This window comes from Pelmatolapia mariae, linkage group LG7 (assembly GCF_036321145.2).
Source record: "Pelmatolapia mariae isolate MD_Pm_ZW linkage group LG7, Pm_UMD_F_2, whole genome shotgun sequence".
In the NCBI taxonomy this organism is placed as follows: Eukaryota; Metazoa; Chordata; class Actinopteri; order Cichliformes; family Cichlidae; genus Pelmatolapia; species Pelmatolapia mariae.
In genome coordinates, this window is record NC_086233.1 from 48113123 (window position 1) to 48133829 (window position 20707).

The window sequence follows — 20707 nt, forward strand, 5'->3', positions numbered from 1 at the left end:
GTGGTGTGGTGACAAATTCGACTGAAAAAACCCAGCAAGTCTTCTATATTTTGTTTTAAGTCGTTTTGTAAGTATTTTTTCCCGCAAAAGATAAAGATAAAATAAAATCAATAATAAAATAATAAATAAATTTAAAAAATAAAACGTAATTTTAACTGAAATGTTTGTTAATTTTTTTCCCACACCTATTTTCTTTCTTTCTTTCTTTCTTTCTTTCTTTCTTTTTAGTTATTTCAAAGTGTTTTTCATTCCTTAAATGCATGCTTTTAATTTTAAGTTCAGTTTCAGTTAATTATAATAATCTTGCTCTCCAGTGGTAATTACGATGTTTTAAGGAGTCCCTGAACTCAGCACATACGTCGTCGCTTGGACACCTGTTACGCTACTTCACTTGCTTCTGAGATTTTTAGCCATCTGAAAGACAACATAGCGCTGGCCCGAAATGTAAAAATGTAACCTCGTGTCCTACAGATTCAAACCTTGTGTTTAAGTAAAATTAAATACCATTTACTCGACTTAAATATCGACCAGATAAGCTTCAGCCAATCGCCTACCGATGCGACATCTCCTCCCATTAACGTGTCCCTCCTCCGGGCAGTATGGCCGCCGTCCTGTAGCCTGTGCTCCGATGTGTGCCGCTATCTCATGCGAGACTAAAGACCTGGAAACATGTCGGCCTTGATTTTGCTGAAAAGCTCGCTGAGCAGACTGCCGCAGAGCGTCGCTCGGCAGGTTGTCGGCTGCAGTTATCACACCGAGAGAGGTGTTTACGGGTACCGACCCAAGAGGACCGAGCGGGACCAGAAGTGGCAGAGCGAGCGGGTGGCTGCACTAAATCAAGGTCAGTATGGAGTTAAACTACAGTACGGTCCCCTTAAGTTACCGTCGTTTAACATAGAGGCTCGGCAAAGACAGTTGCATTAACAGTTGCCAATTAACGAGTTTAAATGATATTCTGTTTAGGTGGCCTATTGTTGACTCTGGAAGCTGTTGTAGCTGTTAACTGCTGTGCAGTGAACGCGTCATTTATTTAATGTGCGCTCGCTGTCACGCGTTGCTCTCTTCTCTTGTGTTCAGATCATGCTCTCGCTAGACTGGTGGAGGCATACAGAGCACACGGACACAAGGCTGCTAAAATTAACCCTTTGCTACCCCAAAAGCCTGTTGTTGACAGTGTCCCGGAGATTAGCATGCTGACTGGCACCATGAGTGGACAACTCAACACCTCAGGTAAAGGAATCCTGCAGAAAGCATGCACCTGAAGTTAGCATACTCACACTTGTTTACCTTTTTAACCTTAATCTTACAAATGCAGCTGCTTTTAGCTGGTCGGGCCTCAAATGTGGTCACGTGAGTCATCCAAATCTTATTGTAACTTTACAAGAAGCAATGAATTAAAATCAAATTTGCTATATTAGTATACATAAAACGCCCTGATTGATAGTTAGATAATAATATTTGTAAGGGGTTCAAACTGATCACAAACCACCTAAAGGAAATAAAATTATATTCCTCTTATAGTTCAGCGGGACCAAGAATATAAGTGGTCTTCAACCTGAGTCTGATATTTATGTAATGCTAACTAAAGAAGCTCTTGAAAACCAAACATACCTGCTCAGGGATTTTTTTTGCTTGATATGAAGAAGCAGGGTTTTTAGTGACTCCACAATAAGCGGTTTACATATGCACCTAACAGCATAGAGACAGGAGGAAGCTAGGGATGGGTTGAGATAAAGGAAGCAGCTGAATGAAGAAGAAGACAGGAGCAAACTTAAATCAAGAGTTGATATTTTACACTGAGAAGTGTTAATCTTTTTTCTTTTTTTTAAACTATGAGGGAAAAAATAACACCCACAATGTTATTTCACTCGGAGTTTTTAAGTGTTAATCATGTCCAACTCTCTACTTTTTGCTCTTTAAAAAGTGTTAAACTTATATGGCGTTTGTCTTTCATTATGAAATCCTGCCCATCCCAGTATTTGCTGCACTCCAGTGTTGATGTTTAACTGAGGACTCTGTGTTCGACAGAACTTGTACTTACTTGTTAGCATGTGCCATTCTTGCGCAACACTTGGTTGATCATCAGTTGTCTCTGAAAGTGAGTTCTCTTCCAAAAATGGCTGTAGGGGAGAAAACAAAACGACACACACCATTTTATCCATGACTTAATGCTAAAGCATGAACTCTTTAAGGTAGACGCACATAAAGTTGTTTTTGAGTGGTTGCATCTGTTACTGCACCATTATTACGCCTAATTATGAGGTTAAAAAATGAAAAGTTCTCTACAGGCTTATGTAAAGCAGCAAAATTTGATCCATTTCACACAAAAAATTGTGCTTTTTTTTTTTTTTACTTTGTGACATGGTGTGCTGTCCAGTCACAACGAGCCATCAGAAGACGACTACACGGCGGTCATAAAAGGACATGGTCAGCACTAATACTCGGGCAAGGCAGGATGGCTCTTTATTCCAGGCTGTTTACACCTGAGCTGTGTGAACTGAAGCCTCGGTTTCCTGTTCTTATGTGCCAGGAGTGGTGCCCGGTGAGATCTTCTGCTGCTGTAGCCCACGTGCTTCAAATTTGCAGATGTCGTGCGTTCAGAGATGCTCTTCAGTCCTCATCCTTTTCTGACTGTTCCCTTAGCTCAGCAGTTTCTGAACTTCAGCTGGCCGTCTTGCTGTGATGTCACTGGCCTGTTAATATTTTCATTAACAAGCAGCTGTACCTGTTAAAGCGGCGTGTGAGTGTATATAACCGTTAAAAAATCAAGTCCCTAAAGGAAACCGTTACAGCAGACATAGTTCCACTTTTACTTACACATTCAGCGTCCTAATCTGTCTTGTGTTGCTTACTTGAAGGACCGTCCTCTTCATCCAGGATAACCATATTATTAGAGCCACACGCTGAAAGGTCTAGATCTGAACTGGTTACAACAACAAGCTCTGGACTGGATAGACCCCATCTGATCACAGGCTTACAGGACTGGAACGTGACCATGTGACCCACTGCACTCAATCATGCAGAAAAATGCCTGTTAAGATGCTGTGTTTTCATTTATTTCACCCATGTTCTTATGTGCTAGTGATGCGTGTCAATGGATCAGACCAGTCGCAGTATTTCACGGTAACAGCAGCTCGTCGTTACCTCGTTAAGTCTTAGGATCCGATTTGTAAACAGTTGCATTCTGTTATATTTACATTTTATGCAATATTTGAGAATTTCGATTCTTGGTTTAAAAGTGTAAAGTCAGAGTAAAATGATTGCAGGTTAAAGTCCTGGAAAAAACCCTGTAAAATTTTAAAGTATGCAAGTTTTATTATTAAAATGTAGTTTGTTCTCATTACTTTCTAGCATGTTTTCTAGCTTCATATCATTTGTGAAATATACAGTGTTTATTCATCTGTGAATACAGAACACTAAAAAGTACATATTAGGGCTGTTTTTGTTCTGTGACCCTCCCCCACCCTTATAATTCACAGGTAGGTGTTGCTTGCTTTACTCGTTACATGTGATTCTGCAGGTTTGCGGCACTTTGGGAAAGCGCAGGCTTCTGTGGAAGAGGTTCAGGCCTACCTGGAAGAAGCCTACTGTGGCCACCTGTCAGTGGAGCCCGGCCAGCTGAGCAGTCTGGATGAGAGGGAGTGGTTCGCTGACCGCTTCGAGGAGCTTAAGAGAGAGAATTTCTCTCCAGAGGAGAGAAGGCAGCTGGCCAAGATCATGCTAGAGTCTCAGGCAGGTTTCAGAAGAGTAATAAAAAAGAATTGTAGCACGTGATCTCAATGACATCCACTTCTTAATATTCCTCTTTCAACCTGCAGGAGTTCGACCACTTTCTGGCCACCAAGTTTGCTACTGTGAAGCGTTATGGAGGAGAGGGAGCAGAGAGCATGATGGGGTTTTTCTTTGAGCTCTTCCACCAGTCTGCCCACAGTGGAGTCACTGACATTGTGATCGGCATGCCTCACCGAGGCCGACTCAACCTCCTGACAGGCCTGCTCAAGTTCCCACCTGAGGTTTGGATATTTAATCTGACCCGTATACTGCATTTTAGTCACGATCTTCAAGATTATCTTTTATTTTCTTTAACATCACTGAACAGCTTTTGTTCGCCTTTGCCGCACGACAAACAAAAGCGAGACGGTCTCGGATAACGCTGTGCTTCCCTCATTTTTCTCTCCAGCTTATGTTCCGTAAGATGCGCGGCCTCAGCGAGTTCCCTGACACCTCGCCGGCCATCGGTGACGTCCTCTCCCACCTCACCTCTTCGGTGGAGTTAGATTTCGGAGCCAAACACCCCCTTCATGTCACCATGCTGCCCAACCCATCTCACCTTGAGGCCATCAACCCCGTGGCTCAGGGCAAAACCAGAGCCAGGCAGCAGCTCCGGAAAGAAGGGGACTACTCGCCTGAAGACGACGCCCAACCTGGGGACCAAGTCATCTGTCTGCAGGTAACACAGCTGCGCACACGTGTGAGGACATATTTTAAAACTTGCTAGAAAAAGTGATGAGTCTGTTAGTGTGGAATCTCATAAACTAACACAAATAGCTCTATTGGAACAAATAAAAAAGTGTTTTACTTCTGTGTGCTGAAAAAGATTCCCTCTCCCTTCCAAAATGCTTAAGAAATCACTGTATGCTTTAATGAATTAATGAAGAACAATTATTACTTTTAATTTGACAATTTTACATTTATTTGCTCTACCTCATGTTAATATGGTGACTTACAGACATCACAACTTTAATAACTTGTGCTTATTATATAATATTACACTAACTAACCAACCAGGAAGCTCATTCTCTTCCTCTTCAAAACATTTTCTTTAAAGGTAAAATGCTTTTTGGGGTCAACTTGAAAGAAAGACAGATGTGAAATGTAAAAGTGAGGTCAGAGGTCAAATGTGACATGATATTTGGTTGCTATAACTATAATGCAATATTTAGAATCCCCATATTCCCTTTCCATAAATGCCTATATGTTGTCAATACAAACACCGGTGGTAAGAATAATAGTTTTAAATAGCTCTGTATAGCATTGCTATCAATTTGACCTTCAGATCATTCTGTTGACCTTGAAGGAGAGGTCAGAGGTCAAATATGACATATTTTAAATCTTTATAATTGTACTTTCTGCATGTTGACTACACACACCACACTTGAAAGAATCATAGCTAATGAGGTCAAAAAAGCAGGATTTGTTAGATGATGTTTGTTTGTACGATGAGATAACTTCTTCTTTCTTCCTTCTCCACAGATTCACGGCGATGGCTCGTTCACTGGTCAAGGCATCGTTCCTGAAACTCTGACCCTTTCAAATCTTCCTCACTACAGAGTGGGTGGGAGCATCCACCTCATCGTGAATAACCAAGTGGGCTACACCACCCCGTCGGAAAGAGGACGATCGTCTTTGTACTGCAGTGATGTTGGTCAGTGAAAGCTTCTCATCAGTATTCCTGTGTACAGAGAGAATACGTTATTAGTAAGTCATTTATTTGAAAGCGCTTTGTGTGTATAAAAAAGACTTTGAGAATAGGCAGACACGAAATAGAAAGAGTGTGAGGAGAGTTGCAGATTAACTAAATATAAACTTTTAAAATGTCACAGCTTCAAAGTTTTTGGAGCTCATTCTAAAGTATTTAAACCCAGTGTTTCCAAGATCAGTGTCAATTAGAGGTACAGCGAATGTCAAAATGTCCTGTGACCTGACATTGTGTCTACTGTGTTTCAACTTAATCAAATAGCAGGCTTTAGTCAGGCAATCTTTCCAGTAAAGCCTTTTTTCTCCTGACGTTTTCATATAAGATGAGTGGTGAGTAGGAAAAAGAATCAGTGGGGTGTTGCTTTAGCTCAGTGGGCGAGTGGGTGACCACATGCCGTATGGCCACAGAGTTCAGCAGCCCGTATTTGAGCGTGACCTGTGGCCTTTTGCTGCCCTCTGCTCTCTTTGCAACTACCTGCCTATCTTCACTGCTCCACTATCCAATAAAGGCAAAAATGCCCAAAAAGTAATGTTTAAAAAAACACTTCACATTACACGATGCTTCATTTGTTTCTATGCAAAAATCCAAAGTAATGGGGCTAAAAATGAGTGTAGCATGCAGCCTGAAGCCTAAGTCAAACAGTTTCATAAGGGTTTTGAATATGGATTATTTCCTGTATGCGTCTAATATGATACACGGTGAAATAGGATATCTGAGAGGTCTTTTAAATTAGCCAGTGTTAGTGCAGTTTTACTTTGTAAAGTGGTACCTTCATCATGTTGTAATGGGCGACATTTCTTCCACAGGTAAGATGGTGAACTGTGCTGTGATCCATGTAAACGGAGATGATGCCGAGGAGGTGCTGCGAGCCGCTCGGCTGGCTGTCGACTACCAGCGGCACTTCAGGAAAGATGTCATCCTGGACCTGATCTGTTACCGTCAGTGGGGCCACAATGAGCTGGACGAGCCTTTTTTCACCAATCCGGCAATGTACAAGATCATCCGGTTAGTTAAAGCTATCGCTTTTACTTAGCAGTTTGATTTGAATTATTCTTGTAGGTGCACTGATGCATTTACATGGTGGGTCTACTTGTGTAGGAATGGTTGATGTTTAATGGTGTATTTGGGTAATTGTGGAATTTTTATTTCTGTGTGAAAGGCAAGCATAACTTGAATTGTAGTGTTTCAGTTATTAAACCACTACAGTGCTTTGAAAATATAAAAACTCTGAATTTCAGGACAGTAGAGAATATGCAGTTGCTTCACAACAACAGTCATTTTAGTATGTTGCTTTGGATGTTAAAGACCCTGCAACATTAAAGAGAGAACTGCAACAATTAGCCGAGCCTCTAAAAGCAAGCAATTGGCGACCGTGGCGAGAAAGAACTCTCTTAATAGGAAGCGACCTCCAGCATGACCAGGGAGTGGGAAGCAATACACTGTGACTGGTTAGGAGGATGAGGGGGAAGAGAAGATGGATGAAGAACAACAAAGAGGACAAATCATTAACTGCCACCACCTCTGTACACCACCTCAATAGATTTTAAATCGGTCGATATGTGATTTAATTCAAGGGGTTTAACAGTTTAGGAATTGCATTATATTAGACAAGTCCCAATTTTGAGAAGCTCACAGTTAATTGGACAAATAAACATCATATTGAACTACTGGGATTAAAATCCTTGGGCATGAGGTGATGTGTTTCCGTCACTGAGATGCTCTGTTGTTTGTGGGTCTCTGCCTTCAGATTTGTCTTCAGTAACTGGAAAACATGCTGTTTGTGCTGAGATCAGGTGACCGACTTGGCTTTTTAAGAATATCCCATTTTTTTGTCTTGAGAAGCTCTTGCTTTCCTTTGCAGTATTCTTTGTGTTATTATCTATTTGCACTGTAGCGTTCTGTCTCATTAGTTTTGCAGCATGTGGTTAAAGCAGACAGTACAGCTGTGTACAGTACATAATTCATCCTGCTACTTAATACACAAAAACAGTCCTGTTCGCTGGCGATCATACATGCCCATACCATTACATCATCTCTGTATCTGTCCCTCCTCCTTCATACTTTCCTCTTCCCATCACTCTGGTACAAGTTGACCTTGGTTTTAAAGGTCCAAAAAAAGTTTTTTTTCCCACATCTGTGCGATTTTCTTTTAGATGTTTTCTGGCAAAGTCTAATCAGGCCTTGTTGTGTTTGTAACAAGTGTTTTTTCACCTTGTTGTAAACCCTCTGTAATTACATTTATCAAGGCTAGACCTTGACAATTATACGCCTACCTCCGTGTGAGTGTTCTTGACTCGGCTCTGTGCTGCAGAAGGCTGTTTCTTAACCAAGGAAAAAATTATGTCACCATCCACTTTAGTTGTCTTCTGTTGTCTTCAGAGCTTTTAGTCTTGCTGCCATAGCCATCCTTGTTAAGAACAAACCAGGATTTTGATTTGATCACTCCAAAGGTTTTTGCGATCTCTCTCATTGGTTTATTTGTATTTTTCAGCCCGTAATGATAATAATAATTCACTTACATCAGCATCTCCTTGAACCTCCTTTAACATCATAAGTTAAGTGAAAAAATTACAAATGCAATTTGTATACTTTGAATCACTTTCAGATTTTTATTTATTTACTTTGTTATGAACTAATAAACAGGCCTAACCTGGACAAAAAAACATCTTAGTCAACTGCACAGTTCGTTTTGAGCATCTGAAGGTGGCTGTAATACCCAAACAGTTAATGCAATGCTTTTGTCGAACCCCTTGAATTAAAGCTCGAGTCTGCACCCAGTCCCATCTTGGGCGTCTGATTTAAAAGAATACAGGGTAATAATCAGATCATCTCCTGTTTGCTCCTTGCAGGTCTCGAAAGAGCATCCCAGACGCCTACTCAGACCAGCTGATTTCAGAGGGTCTGATGACAGAAGTTGAGCGTGACGAGATCAAAACCAAATACTACAGCATGCTCAACGACAAGCTGTCCAACATGACCCTGTACAGCCCTCCACCCACCAACCTGCAGGGCCGCTGGGGGGATCTTGTTGAACCCCAGGCTAGAGTCACCACCTGGGACACTGGAGTCCCCATTCCTCTGCTGCAGTTTGTGGGAGTGAAATCTGTGGATATCCCTGAGCAAATCCAGCTGCACAGCCACCTGGGAAAAACCCACGTACAGGTACCGGGATCTTTTGCTTCTAACCCTTCTGCCGCGTTGCCTTGTCCAAACATCACAGCAGTTAAATTATTTTGCTTTTGTAAACTCAGGCCCGGCTGCAGAAACTGGAAGAGGGAACCAAACTAGACTGGTCGACAGCAGAGGCCCTCGCTTTCGGCTCTCTCCTCTGCCAAGGTCTGTCACGTTTTGTCTGGTGTTTTTAGCAGTGAGTAAAAATGACTCATTTCCAGTTTGGGAATTCCTGGGGTTTCCTTTAAACTCAAGCTATTCTCACTGCAGGTTTTAATATCCGTATCAGTGGACAGGACGTTGGAAGAGGTACATTCAGTCAGCGGCATGCCATGGTTGTGTGCCAGGACACTAACGACATGTACATCCCTCTGAATCACATCAGCCCTGAGCAGACAAGTTTCCTGGAGGTAATGCCCTCGCAAAGCAGATAAAACCATTAGTGTCAACATGAAAAACAAAACAAAACAAATTGTGGTGTCTTGTGTTTAGGTGTGTAACAGCCCGCTGTCTGAAGAGGCCGTGCTCGGATTTGAATACGGCATGAGCATCGCGCAGCCGAAGCTTCTGCCCATCTGGGAGGCTCAGTTTGGAGATTTCTTTAACGGAGCGCAGATTGTCTTTGACACCTTCATCTCGGGAGGTGAGCTTCTCACCCCTCTGCCACATTTTCTAATAAACTTGGTCAAAAAAAAAAAAAAGAGAGAGATTATTTCATCAGAGGTGAAACTGTCGTGTTTCCAGGTGAAGCCAAGTGGCTGCTGCAGTGTGGGATGGTGATCCTGCTGCCTCATGGATACGATGGCGCTGGACCTGAGCACTCCTCCTGCCGTATGGAGCGCTTCCTCCAGGTCAGTGAGTCAGGACTGTGTCGGTATTTCTAATCTGGAATCGCGTCATAACAGTGTCAATCACTTAATTTCACTATTGTTTATTTAACATGCTACTTAATATTACAGAAAGACATAACAGTCTTAAAGCTACTTAAGCTCAGATTTGATGGACTAGCCATATGAGGGCCCAGGTGAAGCCTTTTATTCAGGCTGAATGTCTGTGCTCTTCATTACATTATTCCAACCACTCTGTCATTTGTCTACACACAGAACCCATTTTTCCTGACAATTCCTATCAGGAATAACACAGATGTGCAACCAATTCCTTATGCACTGCACCAACAAAATCAAAGAAAACCTTGATCCTAACAGTAAAAACAAAGTCAGCAAGCATTAACTATCGTGAATCCATTTTACCTGTAGGCATCAGTCCGGAGGGATGAAGAGAGGACAGTGTTATCACTTCAGTTTGCACCAAAGCAGCTGAAATGGATTCAGAATGGTTTATGATTCATAACAGGACACAGTGATATCCCTGAAGCTTAACAGACTTTGTGTTATACTGTGATAAACAAGTGCTCTGTCAGTGTATCATACTAGTGCAGAGCCTGTTCACAGAGATTATGAAACCATTTTGTTAAAGCTACAGTTTAAACATCCCTTAAATGTGTCGTATACAGGCAAGCAAGATGATTTGAAACGAGGGCAATAATAATATCGTGTGTGTGTGTGTGTGTGTGTGTGTGTGTGTGTGTGTGTGTGTGTGTGTGTGTGTGTGTGTGTGTGTGTGTGTGTGTGTGGAATGACTCATTCACCAAAATGGTAGAAGTGCTTCAGTGTAGTGTGTAGTTGTTCAGGTATCTTTGTGGGAGTTTCATCAGAGTAATAACTATTTATTTTTTTAAGTAGGAACTTTCTGGTCAGCTCTGTTTGAGGATTAAGATCAGCCGCTCAGGCTAAGGACCTCAAATTCAGCACTGTACTTACCCCACCAAGTTTGAAATGAATCAAACGAACAGCTGCAGAGAGAAGCAAAGTTAGTTGGATATAGGGCAAAGATTTCACCACATAGTATTCTCTAACCATTACACAACTTCTTTTGCAGTAATAAAAAAATCTTAAACTCTGCTAAAGTCAAAGACATGGGAGAAAGACATCCCACTTCTCTTTTGTTTCTGAAACAGTCATGACATTACTATCATTTCAGATCCTGCAGATTCATCAGTTGCTTGACAACACATTAAAAAAAACCACCTGAATAGTTTCCATGGAGGTTTAATCTTTTACCTCTGCCAGGAAAGAGATTATCCTTTCACAGTTGAACTGTAATAACAAATGCAGTGTCACACAGAGAGCTTTATCCACGAATAATACCATAATTTAAATAGACAAAATGGTAACCACATAATGAGAATTAAAGGTTCTATAAGTGAGATTTTAAACATTACTATAGCCCGTAGGACTTTTGATCTAAATGAAAAGCTTGTTGTGTGAAGTTACAGATGGTTTCAGATGGTGCAGAGGAAGGCTGTGTAGTCAGGAGCACATTATGTACAGATTTGATCAATGGCAAATCATCACAGATAATGTTTCTTAATGGGCTGCAAGCAATCAGCAGACAAATTGCATCGGATTGAGGCTGCTTCTAAAATCATTTCCCCGATAATAGACGCAATTTATTGAACACCAAATTGAAATTTTGCATACTTAACACTTACTTTGTGTCATCTTTGGCAGGTGAGGTATAAAAAAAATCATTCATATTCATGTCACAGCTTTACAAGAGTGGAAGCTACTCAAGCTAATGTTTAGTTATACATTACCTGAAATATAAATGAGTGCTAACTTTTCCTCTTTTTGTCTCGCAGATGTGCGACAGTAAGGAGGAGGGTGTGGACGGCGACACTGTGAACATGTCAGTGGTCAACCCCACCACCTCCGCTCAGTACTTCCATCTGCTCCGGAGGCAGATGGTTCGAAACTTCCGCAAACCTCTCATTGTTGTGGGACCCAAGACTCTGCTGAGATTTTCCGTGAGTACTTTAGACCGCGCTCGATCGGGCTTAAATGCCTCGAAAACAGCCATCGCTAGGGGAAAAATGCGACAATTTCTGTGACTGTTTTGCGGGTGGTATTTGAAGGTTGCTGGCCGTTGCCGTGAAATCGACTATTAAAGGCCCAATCACACCAAGATGCAAAATGAAGTTGGTCACAAACAGATATACGGTGCTGCACCAAAAACCCCCCAAAACAAAACAAAAACTCTGCGTGCACTTTTCAAAGTAAAAGCTGGACCTTTTGAATGGTGTTGGCTGCAGCAGAGTTTCACTATTGCTCGGCGAGTACTTGCTAAGTCTTCGCAGTCTTCCATGAAACTACCAGTCTGCTAGCAACCAAAGCAATCGCAAGGAGGGTTTTTGTGCAGCACCCTCTTTGCAATAAATTTTACCTAGCAACAGCCAGCAGCCTCCAGTAACCACTTGCCAACCAGTTCAGGAATATAATTTTTTTTTCCCTAGCGACCAGTGGTTGCCAGGAAGTCCAATCGGTCTCTAGGACAGATTTGACACATCCAGCTCCTCAGAGATGCTTCCATCTCGATGCTTGAAGGACATATTCTGTTTTCCCAGGGGGCCGTGTCCAGTCTGACTGAGATGGCACCAGGAACGTCTTTTAGGCCAGTGCTGGGTGATACTTCTGTGTCAGCTGAAAGGTAGAGAAGACGTTATATTAAATCTGCAGTGTGGGTGTGTGATTGTTTCTGTGTGTTTAAATGAAACTGCAGGAGTTCAGATTTTTGAAAGAACCATAAAAACACATATGTAAGGAGCCCAATCCAGTGTTTTTTCTTTCCACACAGTGTCCAGAAGGTGGTGCTGTGCTCTGGGAAGCACTACTATGCTCTGCTGAAACAGAGGGAGACATCAGCAGCCAACCAGAACACAGCGCTCATCCGTGTGGAGGAGCTGTGTCCGTTCCCTCTGGATGCCCTGCAGCAGGAGCTCAAAAAATACCCCAAAGCCAAAGGTAGCGTGACCACTCACTAATCTGTTTTCCCACCTACATGCCTACTTCATCTTTACTCTCAGCAAACACACCGGCTTTATAGATGGAGGTGCACTAGCAGTTTGTTTTGAGTCGTAGTTGAAGTTTAATCAGATCAGTTTATGAGTTTTGTTTCATTTTTCAGAGTAGATTTGTTTGTTTCATTTTAGTTTGTGTTGTTTAAAAATGTTTTGTTTTATTAGTTTTAGTGTTAGGTTAGGGTGGTGCGGGTGGTGTTTGTCCTTTCAGAGCAGTACAATAATACATTTAAACATTACAAACACTTATGTTCTCAAATCTAAATGTCTTTTTTTCCACTTAATTACAACGGTACTTTATTAATGAGTCAGAATAAGAATCACAAGTTTTCTGTCGTGAAATCTTTTTCCAGTCTCTGCTTGAAATCCATTTCTCACTAAATTATTTTAAATCAATCTTTTAGAAAATCCAAACGTGTTCTGTGAGTAGATATTGGTTGTAGTTGATTGGTTTCAGTCAGATTATTTGTTGACAGAGCAGAAAAAAAACTCAGAATAAGTTCAATTTACTACATTTGCAATCCAGAGGTTTCAGTATACACAAAAATGGTGTATGAATGATTTTTTTCATCAGTGCCACCATGTGGCTGACCGATGTTCTGAGCTGCTGCTACTGCAGCCTCGCATGTCCATCAGAGAAAGTCTCTCATCTGATTGAGCTTGGTGGAAATCTCATGGAACAGAGATGAGTAATTGTGCCAGGCCTGTGGTGGCTGCTTGAGCAGGATGGTGCCGGTTCCCACACCGCCAGAATAGTGCAGGCCCTTCTGGATCAGGAGAGTACTCAGACACTTCCTTGGCCTTTTCCTTTAGTCCTGACGTGTTTCTTGCTGAACATGCCCGGGTGGATGCGTTCATCAGAGGCAGCTACAACCAGTGACCATTGCATAGCCAGCTGTCAGCTGCGCTCATTCAGGAATGGACAGTAATTCCGATCCAGACAGGTGACGGCTTGCATCACATCCAGAAGAGGTCATACCTCATACGAAGTGTCTTCTGTATAAGTTATAAACGTTAGTGTTGGGGTTAACCTTTAAGGGTTGGTCTATAAAATCTATTTAACAAACTACTGGGTTTTTTTTTTTTTTTTTTTTAATTATTACATTTAACAGACCACCTGTCATAAAATCAAGAAAACACAGATACAATTTAGCAATCTGTCAAAAACTTTAGAGGGATGACTTTTTGTCGGACACAAAGGGTTACAAAAGCGTGCTGCCGAAGTCTGAGACAGAGTAATTTAAATGTGATCCAGCTGAAAGCAGAAACGACATTCGACCGTTTAGTTGAAATGCCAGATCATCAAGTTTCTGACAAACTCTTACCTACTGCACAGCTGTTGTCTCACAGGTTTCTCTCACTGTCCCCGTGAGCGTCATTCAAGGCGTGATGGACATGCTTTCCATACACGAGAAAATTTCCTTGCCAACATTGTCTTTTTTTGCTTCTTCACTCCATCCTTACACTTTTAGCTTCACAAAAACGCATTTTCTTAAACAGCAGTACAAATACTGCGTGTGTGTTCAACTGGCAAAGTTTAGCTGAGGACTCAGAGTAGATCAAAATCTTGAATTGCTTTTCTGAGCTGGCCTCTGTTATTACCCTGTGCCCACAGCATTTGAACCTTCAAAGCGGTAAGTGATTTGCATACTTTTTTTAGGTTCCTCTTTTTACTTTTTAGGCACAGACAGCTTTTGTTTTAAAGGTTGTTGTGCTAAATGCAGCTTGTGAGGATAAGAAGACTTCAAACACAGCTAAGGGCTGAAAATATCTTCACATTTTTGGGGGTATAAATGATAAGTTCTGGTCTTACAAAGATCCTGATTATTATTTAACAGTAATACAGCAAAGGATAGTCAGAAATATTTGTTCTGTTTTTTTTAAAGAAAAATTGGTGATTCAGATAATGGTCTTCAGACGGTAACTGAGGGATATGACGAGGAGCTTTTTGACCAAACTGCTCAAATTATGACACATGGCACATTATGTCTGTGTGCCGTGCCCTTAAACTAACTATACCCTTCCTGCTTCTACAAGAATTGTGAGTATAAGTAGTAGCCAGGAGCTGATAGCTGACAATCAAAGGCATCGTGTCCATAAAAGCAGGAGTTCTGTGAGTTTGCTGGTTCAGGTGTGTGTTAAAACAACGGCAAGGAAGAACGACATCAGCAGTGACCTTAAAGAAAGAATTGCTGCTGCCCATCAATCCAGGAAGCGTTAGAAGACCATTTCCAAACTATTTGAAGCCTATCATTCTACATCTAATGTTTTTCACTATTATTATTTACAAGTGAGCGACATTCAAGACGGTAACCAGTCTTTCTAGGGTTGGACATCCCAACAAATTCGCCCCGAGGTCAGACTGTGCAATGCTCAAAGAAACTGCAAAAAACCAAGAGCTACATATCAGATTCTGCAGGCCTCAGTATGTTAAATGTTAAAGTTCATGACAGTAGAAAAAAGACTTATGGCTTATTTGGAGTGTGACCAGGAGAAAGTGTCTTCTCTCGAAAAACCAGAAACAAAAAAAACATGGCACGTTTGCAAAGCTGCGTCTGAGAAAACCACCAGACTTTAGCAACAGTGTCCTTTAGACAGATGAGACAGATGAGATGTGTGACCTTAATGCACAGCACCACAATTAGATATCAGCACACACATCTCATACCATGTGTCGAGCACAGTGGTGGAGGAGTGATGATTTGGCTTTGCTTTGCAGCCACAGCAGCTGGGTAGTTTAAGGTCATCGAGTCAACCGTGAACTTCTCTGTATACCAAAGTATTCTAGAGTCAAATGTGAGGCCGTCTGTGTGACAGCTAAAGTTTGACTGAAATTGGGTCGAGCAACAAGACAACAATCCCAAGCAGAGCAACAGACCTACAAGAAAAAAGACTGAAAAAGAAAAGAAATCAAATTATTACTACCACCCAGCCGAAGTTGTATTTAAATAATTTCAAGACCCGATAAAGACCACATGACATTTCATTCAATCCTATTAGAACTGAAAGATGGCACATTTTCTTTAGCGAATGACTATATGTTTATTTTATTTATTTTTTGCACGTATGTTTGTGCATTTTTAAAGTTGGAAGCAAGACCCAGTGAATTATGTTGGGGTTTTTTATTAAAACTGAGACATAATTTAGATTGGCAGTTGTTCTGAATGGTCATTTTTGTTTACAGCAGTTATCTAAACAAATATACTGTGAATTCAGAATGAGGATTTCTCACATCTGTGTGTGTGGATGAGAAACAAAGCTCAGGTTTCACTTCAGTTTTCTGTACTATTGTTCTCGCCAAATACTCTATAGCAAACTGGTTTCACACTGAGCTGAAATTTCACTAAACTGCAAGAGAGGAACTTCAACCAAAGTGTTAACCTACATAAATCTTTAGTGGGAACTTGCCTTTTAAAAGCACTGAACAGTGTCCTGTATTGCTGTAGATTATAATCACACTTTAAAAATCCTCTCGCAGAGTTCATTTGGAGCCAGGAGGAGCCTCAGAACATGGGGGCCTGGTCTTTTGTAGCTCCCAGGTTTGAGAAGCAGCTGGCCTGCAAGGTGAGCACAGTTTGAAATAATTCTGTCTACACTGTGAACCTCAGTGAATTATATTACTCGAATTGACTCCCTCCTCTGTCCTTGTCAGCTCCGGTTAGTGAGCCGGCCCGCTCTGCCCGCCCCTGCTGTCGGCATCGGGACCCTTCATCACCAGCAGCAAGAGGCCATCCTCACTGCTACTTTCTCCTAAGACTTAAACAAGGCTGCAAACCAAAACATATCAAGTTTGCAGGCATCGGTACAACACTACATGCTGCATCTGCTGCACTACAGATACGCGGGACCCTTACGTGGCGTGGATGGGCTGTTTTTAAACAAATTGTTCAGTAATGAAGATCAAATCAGAGAAATGTGTGAAAGCAAATAGTGTTAATGATTTTATTTGTTCTCTTGTAGTTCTTAAGTGTTTGTTTTTAATGAAAAGTCTACTTCTGTTCCCTCCTTTCTGTCATTCAGCATGCCTGTATTTAAGGATGGAGGCACTTTAATCGAAGCCTTACAGACGGCGTTTACAAGGTGACTGTGATGGATGCCTGTCAGGGGGAAATCTACAGATTTCATGTTTCAGGAATCGGAACTGCTTATTTGTCTTGTGCATACAGGCTGCATGAGTTACTGTTTACATCATAAAGTAGTGGGAGTATATTTGTGCATTAACCTTGAAACATGTAAGAATGTGAGTGCTAAACTAGCATTACACTTGAAGATTTGAAAGTCTGTCGTGATCACCAGGAGGAAGTTACCATTGAAACTGCTGAATGTTTATCAGACCAGTTTCATTTCTTATCTTACAAATATGAACTAAAGTTAATTTTTTTTTTTACCATTTTACCAAACTGAAGCTTCAAATCAGAATAATGGCATTAAAGAGTATATTTTAAAATAAATCTCTTTTCATGTTTGTGTGTCTATTTCTTTTTGACCAATAACGTGCTTCGTTCTATAAGAGTAGTCGCTCTTGAAGTTTGTAGCACGAAGCAGGATCCATGCTTATTCCACTAACTTCCAGTTTAACCCTGGATTTTAATTTTTTCTTTTTAAAAAGGCAGGTTCGCTTGTTACTGGGCTATGCAGCAGACATAACCTGCTCCAGATTACAGCAGGTGAGATTAGTCTTAGATTAGAGATCAACGGGTATGAAATCACCACCTACTGACCAATCAGTTCTCTGCGAAATGGTGTCACCATTTGGACTGAACTGAATCTTACTTAGTGCTTTTCTACTCAAAGTGCTTTATACAACTTGCCTCATTCACCCATTCATACAAGCACTTTCTATGCTTAGGTGCTTTCTGTCTAACATTCGCACTCTGGTGGATGCACTGGTGAGCATCTAGGGGTAAATATCTTGCCCAAGGATACTTTAGCGTGTCAATGACCTGCTGCACCTCCTGAGCTACAGCCACACATTTGTGGAAGATACCGCTGATCTCTGTGAACAGGTAGAAGGAGGGTCTACAGCAGGGGTGGGTAGCTCCAGGCCTCGAGGGCCAGTGTCCTGCAGGTTTTAGATATCACCCTGGGTCAACACACCTGAATCACATGATGAATTCTTTACCAAGAGAACTTCAGGACATGTTGAGGAGGTCATTTAGCCATTTGAATCAGCTGTGTTGGATCAAGGACACATCTCAAACTTGCAGGACACCGGCCCTCGAGGCCTGGTGTTGCTCACCCCTGGTCTACAGGGTTTATTTTTCCCTCACCATCTGTGAGAAATACAGATTCTTTCATTCAACCCTATTTCTGGATATATTTTTCCCTCTTGGTTGCAAACACCACCAAGACTGCAGCTGGAAGGAATAAAAACTAAAACTGTCCTTATGTAGGGGGGCATGCTGGTTAACGCTGTTACCTCGCAGCAACAAAGTCCTGAATCTGCATGGGTTCTCACCAGGTAATCCCGCTTCCTCGCAGGGACCACAGCTCCCCTGCGACCCTGAAGTGGATAAGTGCAAGCAAACGGATGGAAGGATGAACTGTCTTTATGCACATTAACTAAACATTAAAGGGATAACACTTGTAATCTATGTGGTTCTCCAGTTTCTTACTGATAGAGCTGTGACGGTGATGTCAAATAATCCTCACAGTGTAAACACCCTGTCCTTCCTTGATTCAAATACTGCTGTTTGTGATTGGTCAGTGTTACCCCTCTAATGAGAATGGCTTGTAATAAGATTGGGGAAATCCCGTGATTGACTTACCAAGTTTATAACCACCTTCCTGTGACCACGTAGCCTGACTGATGATGTTCTGGTGAGTGAAGCCAGATAACTCAAACATATCTTTGGTCTGATGAACTTCATCTGCAGGCATACTTTCTGGCACCGTTGTATTTTTCACTCTGTTGTATATAGCATTTGTATTCTATTTTTATCCTATTGTATATTTTATTCTATTTTATTCTACTGTATATAGTATTCTATTTTTATTCTATTCTGTACAGTTGTGTACTGTATTTATTCTTATTTTATTTTATTCTAATTGTCCTTCATAACTTTTGCACTGTCCACTTCCTGCTGTGACAAAACAAATTTCCCACGTGTGGGACTAATAAAGGTTATCTTATCTTATCTTATCTTATCTTAGTTTCAAATAAATTAACATATGTACAGGGAATTACTGTGAGCCAGTAACTTTAGGCTTCAGAAATGTCCATTTTTTTCCCTACTCTTATTTCTGTATGATGTCATTGAGAGTGAATATTACTTATGTGGTCATATCGGGCACAGAGGTTCAAACCATTATGTGAAGGAGAGCAAATTAGATGAAAGCTGGCTTAAAGGGAAAAGAAGTGAAGCAGATTTTTTCAGACAGAGGTTCAACTGAGGGGCATCACCAAGGCTCAGCATGATAATGCTCAGCAACAGTAAAAATGCACAGTTGTAAATGAGTATAATAGATCCCTTTACCCTTTTACAGTTGCGTAACCATACTTCAGCTTAAGACAGGATATTGTTAGAGTGGACCCAGAGTTGTTGGGTCCTGCATTCATATTTTTCTCATATTTTTTTTACATGAGATTTCAATAAAGGCTGACGCACTCTTAAATGGCTGTTTTCCAGTTAAAGACATGAGATGATCGATACTTTTGGAGGCTGGATTCAAAAATCCAAAAACAAAGTGGGTGGATGATTTTTCTGCAGACTGAAGGAACAACACCTCTGTGTAAAGCAATGAGGAAAATTAGCTTGAAGTCATGACCTTGATTTAATTAGTAGTGTTTATTCTGCTTGATTGTTCATTCAGTTAAATAAAACGGCAGTGTCCTCCCAAACAAGTTACACAATCGATCAGAGGAAGAATCCTTCAAAAAAAATTACAGTATTCAACAGTTCAACTGAAAACAGGGCACAATTTAAAGTGCTTTTCTTCCCATACAAAGTTCTCAGTGACTAAGCTCCAGCATATCTGAAAAACCTCATAATGGCAGTTTATTAGCTCTGGCTATTCCAAAATAAATTCTAGGCTGGATTATTGTAAATCCATGTCATCATGTTGTCCGAATAACTTCCTGAAAAACCTTCATTTGATCCAAAATACAACAGCAAGAGCATTAATAGGAGCCATAAAATCATATTTCTCCCACTTCAACTTCTTATTAGCTTCCTGTCAAATCCAGAATCAAAATCCTTCTCTCTACACACAAACTCCATCAATGCCCCATCGATCTTAAAGACCTCATAGTACAACGTCCTAACAAAAGGCCTTTTGGGGTTTCAAAACTAGAATGGGAGGCGGAGCCTTCAATTATCAGTACCCTGTCCTGGCCACCAATCTCTCATTTTGGGTTCAGGACACAGACACCCTCTCTAATTTTCAGCTTAAAATCACAGGATGTATTTTTTTCAACATGAGAGATAAAAATAAAGTAAAATAAATACTGATCAAAGGAAAAACACGGCACTAACAAGCTAACTGAAGGGATTAAATAAACCAGGATGACATAATTTGGTGTTTTTTTTATTGTGTTCAAGGTGAAAGGATGCAAGAATCTAACACAATTAATACACATTCAGATGATCATGAAACGTTTCTTTACAAGAAATCTTGATCACATACAGTAAGTGAAAGATTAAATGGTTTTGTCACACAGAGGTAACAGGCCTTCCAGGCCAGAAGGGTGGCACACACTAACACACACTACCAGATAGACAGGATATGATGCAATGTGATAGAAGGCGTGACATCATTAAAGGAAGGTTTTTTTAAGCTTGTGATTTCATGCTTATAGTTAGGGCAGGATCAGTCGAGCATGAAACATCACTTAGCATAGGGTCAGACTGCTGGGGGACTTCCTACAATGACCTGAGGTGTTTCCCCCACTGTCCTCTCTTTCAGTTCTGATGTCTTTATATGCAACTTTTGCATGTGATTAACTTTTTTCCTCCTGTAGTTTTGTTTTTTGTCTTCTTTCTCTATGCTTCATTTTTCTTTCTTCTTTTTCCTCTCACCCCCAGCTGGTCATGGGAGAAAGCTGACCCTGTATGAGCCTGGTTCTGCTGGAAGATTTCCCCTTTTTTTGTTTTCTTGTTCACAGAGGATTCTCCAGTTTCTCTCTATAACACTTTAAGATC

General features: G+C 41.0%; 1 protein-coding gene across 1 annotated transcript; it reads left to right on the plus strand.

Annotated features, from left to right (window-relative positions):
* The first annotated feature begins 569 nt into the window (after positions 1-569).
* Positions 570-16998, plus strand: dhtkd1 (dehydrogenase E1 and transketolase domain containing 1). Its single transcript, XM_063479381.1, has 17 exons — positions 570-841; positions 1078-1230; positions 3521-3732; positions 3819-4013; positions 4181-4450; positions 5254-5425; positions 6286-6484; positions 8329-8641; positions 8731-8815; positions 8921-9060; positions 9143-9293; positions 9395-9501; positions 11352-11516; positions 12114-12196; positions 12344-12510; positions 16045-16130; positions 16219-16998. The coding sequence occupies exons 1-17, from the start codon at positions 670-672 to the stop codon at positions 16318-16320; spliced, it is 2772 nt and encodes a 923-aa protein (XP_063335451.1). The 5' UTR covers positions 570-669; the 3' UTR covers positions 16321-16998.
* The last annotated feature ends 3709 nt before the right edge of the window (positions 16999-20707 follow it).

Bases quoted from the DNA above. Each gene is read 5' to 3' on its own strand.
- dhtkd1 (XM_063479381.1), top strand. From the start codon at position 670: ATGTCGGCCTTGATTTTGCTGAAAAGCTCGCTGAGCAGACTGCCGCAG. The intron at 8,816-8,920 runs GTCTGTCACGTT...TTCTCACTGCAG, and splicing joins CGGCTCTCTCCTCTGCCAAG to GTTTTAATATCCGTATCAGT. The intron at 12,197-12,343 runs GTAGAGAAGACG...CTTTCCACACAG, and splicing joins ACTTCTGTGTCAGCTGAAAG to TGTCCAGAAGGTGGTGCTGT.